At 37.1% G+C, this 2946-nt stretch overlaps 1 protein-coding gene across 7 annotated transcripts in view; it reads left to right on the top strand.

Annotated features, from left to right (window-relative positions):
* LOC106869551 (IQ domain-containing protein H) overlaps positions 1-2946 on the top strand; it is a 616433-nt gene that overhangs the window by 192201 nt on the left and 421286 nt on the right. For all 7 annotated transcript variants that reach the window (XM_052972133.1, XM_052972134.1, XM_052972135.1 and 4 more), the window contains one exon: positions 474-549. In XM_052972133.1, coding sequence (XP_052828093.1) covers positions 474-549 — 76 coding nt within the window. The remainder of the gene's footprint in view (positions 1-473; positions 550-2946) is intronic.

Here is a 2946-nt window from a genome sequence, read left to right as displayed (position 1 = left end):
TATATATATATATATATGTATATAAACACATGTATTTGTATATTTGTTTTGAAAGATTCCTGATGTGAAATCATGTGTTGAGACAGATATTGTTATATTTCAGGATGTTAATTTATTTTGCTAAATAAACACACGCACTATATACTTGTTCTTCATTTCAGCTTTATTATTGTTCTTATTTTAGTGTCCTTTGTCTGAAATCTTCTGTCACATATCCTGTGATCTTTTCAGCAACTTTCCATCTCTGGTGTCTCCTCCTCCTGTTCTGTTTAGTCCATTCTGTCTTTCTATAGAAGAGGTCACAGGTTGTGTGATGAGTGATTTCAGACAAAGGAGAATAAAATGAGAACAATAATAAAGCTGAAGTGAAGAACGAGTATATAGTGTGTGTGTTTATTTGGCAAAAAAAAAAAAGTGACCATCCTGAAATACAGCAATATATATATATAAAATTTATACATATATATTTTTAGGTTTATTGGTACTTCAGCTTCACGAGAAACTTTGCTTCCACAAAGACAATTTTCAAAATCTTCACCAGGGATAAAGGTTAGTTAGATACTTTGTCTTTATAGATTTCTTCTGAACAAGCAGTGAACAAATTTTGTAGAGGAAAGGGTATAGTTAACTGACTTAATCTCAAGGAGTTATTGATACTTATATTATTGATTCCAGATATATAAAAAGAACAAAAGTAATAATGATATTAAAAAATTAGATACTATGAAAGATTTAAACTAACCTGCTCATTTTACTAAAAATTAAAATTATATGGATCAGTTAAAAATTATATTGATCAATTAGTAATATTAAAAATTATATTGATCAGTTAGTAATATGAACATAAAGTGATAACTGGTTACAAGTTGAAGAAATCAAGTTCAATTTCTCTGTAAAATTGTGCTCATGAACATAACTTGATAATTTCTTAAGAATATTTAGCTAAAGAATATTTTGCTTTGTGGAAACTTAATAGTAATGTAGATGCTAGTATATTTGATGTAAGAATGTTAAAGTGATTAAAATTACAACCTTAACTAATTCTGGTAAGGACAGTAGGAAATAACCTTGAAATGTTAAATTATTTAAAGTAATCAAATATAGACTGCGATGGGGAGTCAGTCTGCTCATTAGCAGCATGGTAGCAGATCATGATATGTTTTAGTGTAATTAGATCCCCTCAATGCACTGTCAGTTTACCATTATTGCAGATTTTTATAATGACATGGTTTTTGCAAATACGCACTGAGTGTAAAATAATGAGTTGAGGAAAATGCCTATTACTTGTAGGTGCTTCTTTACTTAATATTGTAAGTCAACAAATGATAATTAAAATTACACCCTTGTTTATGTTAACGTTCTTGATGATTAATTCTGGTTAAAATAGGCCAGAGGGACTTCACCAAAATTTACGTCAAATATACTTCTGTCTTTTTTTCATGCAGCAGCCATCTCTGGGTATTTTACCGTAGTCATTCTTTTTACTATAATGACAATCTGTTTTCATTCCCAAGTCATTCTCAGGTCTCTGCACTAATAATTAGACAATCCTTTACTAATCAGGTTTGTGGATTGAAACATATTTGAAGTTGTTGCTAATTTACAAAAGATCAAATTCATCCCATATCTAATTTTAATGAATAAAAATTCAGTCATCACCCCTTAGCATTTTTTGTACTTGTATTAGTCATTTAAGATTATTGTTTTTATCCTTAAGCGTGTAATTTTAATTATTACCCCACTTCCAGCCACTTACACCCACCTACTCATAATGCAAGGTAACCATGTATCTCTTCTATTGCAAGATACCTGTATCTGTCCCTCTATCATATATCAACCACTAAAACCTGGCATAAAGCCATCACTACTCTCTCAAATACACTCCCACTTACATGTGATGGCTTTTCCCTTTTCCTTTCTTTATTTTGTCTTGCAAGTTATTTGGCAACCTCACAAGTGTCAGTGTCACAAAAATAGCACTAAGTACACACTGTAAAATGTTTGGTGATAGAAGGTTCTACGTCTGCTTTGGCATAGTTTCTACAACTGGATGTCCTTCCTGTGGTGTGATGGAGGAAAAAGACAGCAAGAAGCAAAAGGACAGAATGAAACGTTGGACCTTACCTTGTTGACCGCAGCGGAGTACACAATCGCTCTTGATCAAAACACGTCTTTCTTGTAACCTCTCTGTTTTCTGACTGACCCATGTGCTAGCCTTCGACCGCGTATGGCCGACTTCTGGTTTGACCCTTCCGGTCTGGCTTCACTTCTGTTTGCCTCATCCCTCTCCACCAACAACACACAGCTCATCACAGCCCATAACACCACACGCCCCCTTGATCTATAGATCATTCAATCGGGTTTCCCACTCAGTCCTCACTCTTGAACTACCTTAATTGGTTTCATAATCAGCCAACCAGGGAGGAGGGTGCTGCTCCCTCTGTGGTCGCCGTGCGACCCTGGGACTGGCCTGAGTTCCTGGCGTGCTGCCTTCATCATCTCGCCTACTGCTGCTGTCTTCATCATCCTGCCCACTACTGCTGGTTCCATCCTCTGAAGCACTGACAATCTTCCGCACATCCAAAACATGGCGTGGCATACCATTGACCGAGACGTTGTTCTTTGAATTGATGGAGGTTATAGTTCCTTTCTCCCATTGTGATGTGCACCGTGCATTTGGGGGTTTTACCCAAACTTCTTCCCCGATCTGCACGAAGGTGTGCTCTTCTTCTCCCCGGAGAATATTGCCCTGTGTGGCACCGACTCCTCAGCCTGTCCTGACCTGGGCGACATATTGTACCAAAATATGGCTTCGATTGGCGAAATGTGGCCCCTCTCTGCCATGGTCTTGATGGTACGATGATGCCTTTCCACCACTCCATTTCCACTTGGCCGGTATGCCGCCCTGAAGAAGCGGCTGGCCTGCCACCCGTCAAGCATTTCTTT

This window comes from Octopus bimaculoides, chromosome 12 (assembly GCF_001194135.2).
Source record: "Octopus bimaculoides isolate UCB-OBI-ISO-001 chromosome 12, ASM119413v2, whole genome shotgun sequence".
In the NCBI taxonomy this organism is placed as follows: Eukaryota; Metazoa; Mollusca; class Cephalopoda; order Octopoda; family Octopodidae; genus Octopus; species Octopus bimaculoides.
Note: the sequence above shows the minus strand (reverse complement) of the source record. Positions and strands in the feature narration are given on the sequence as shown.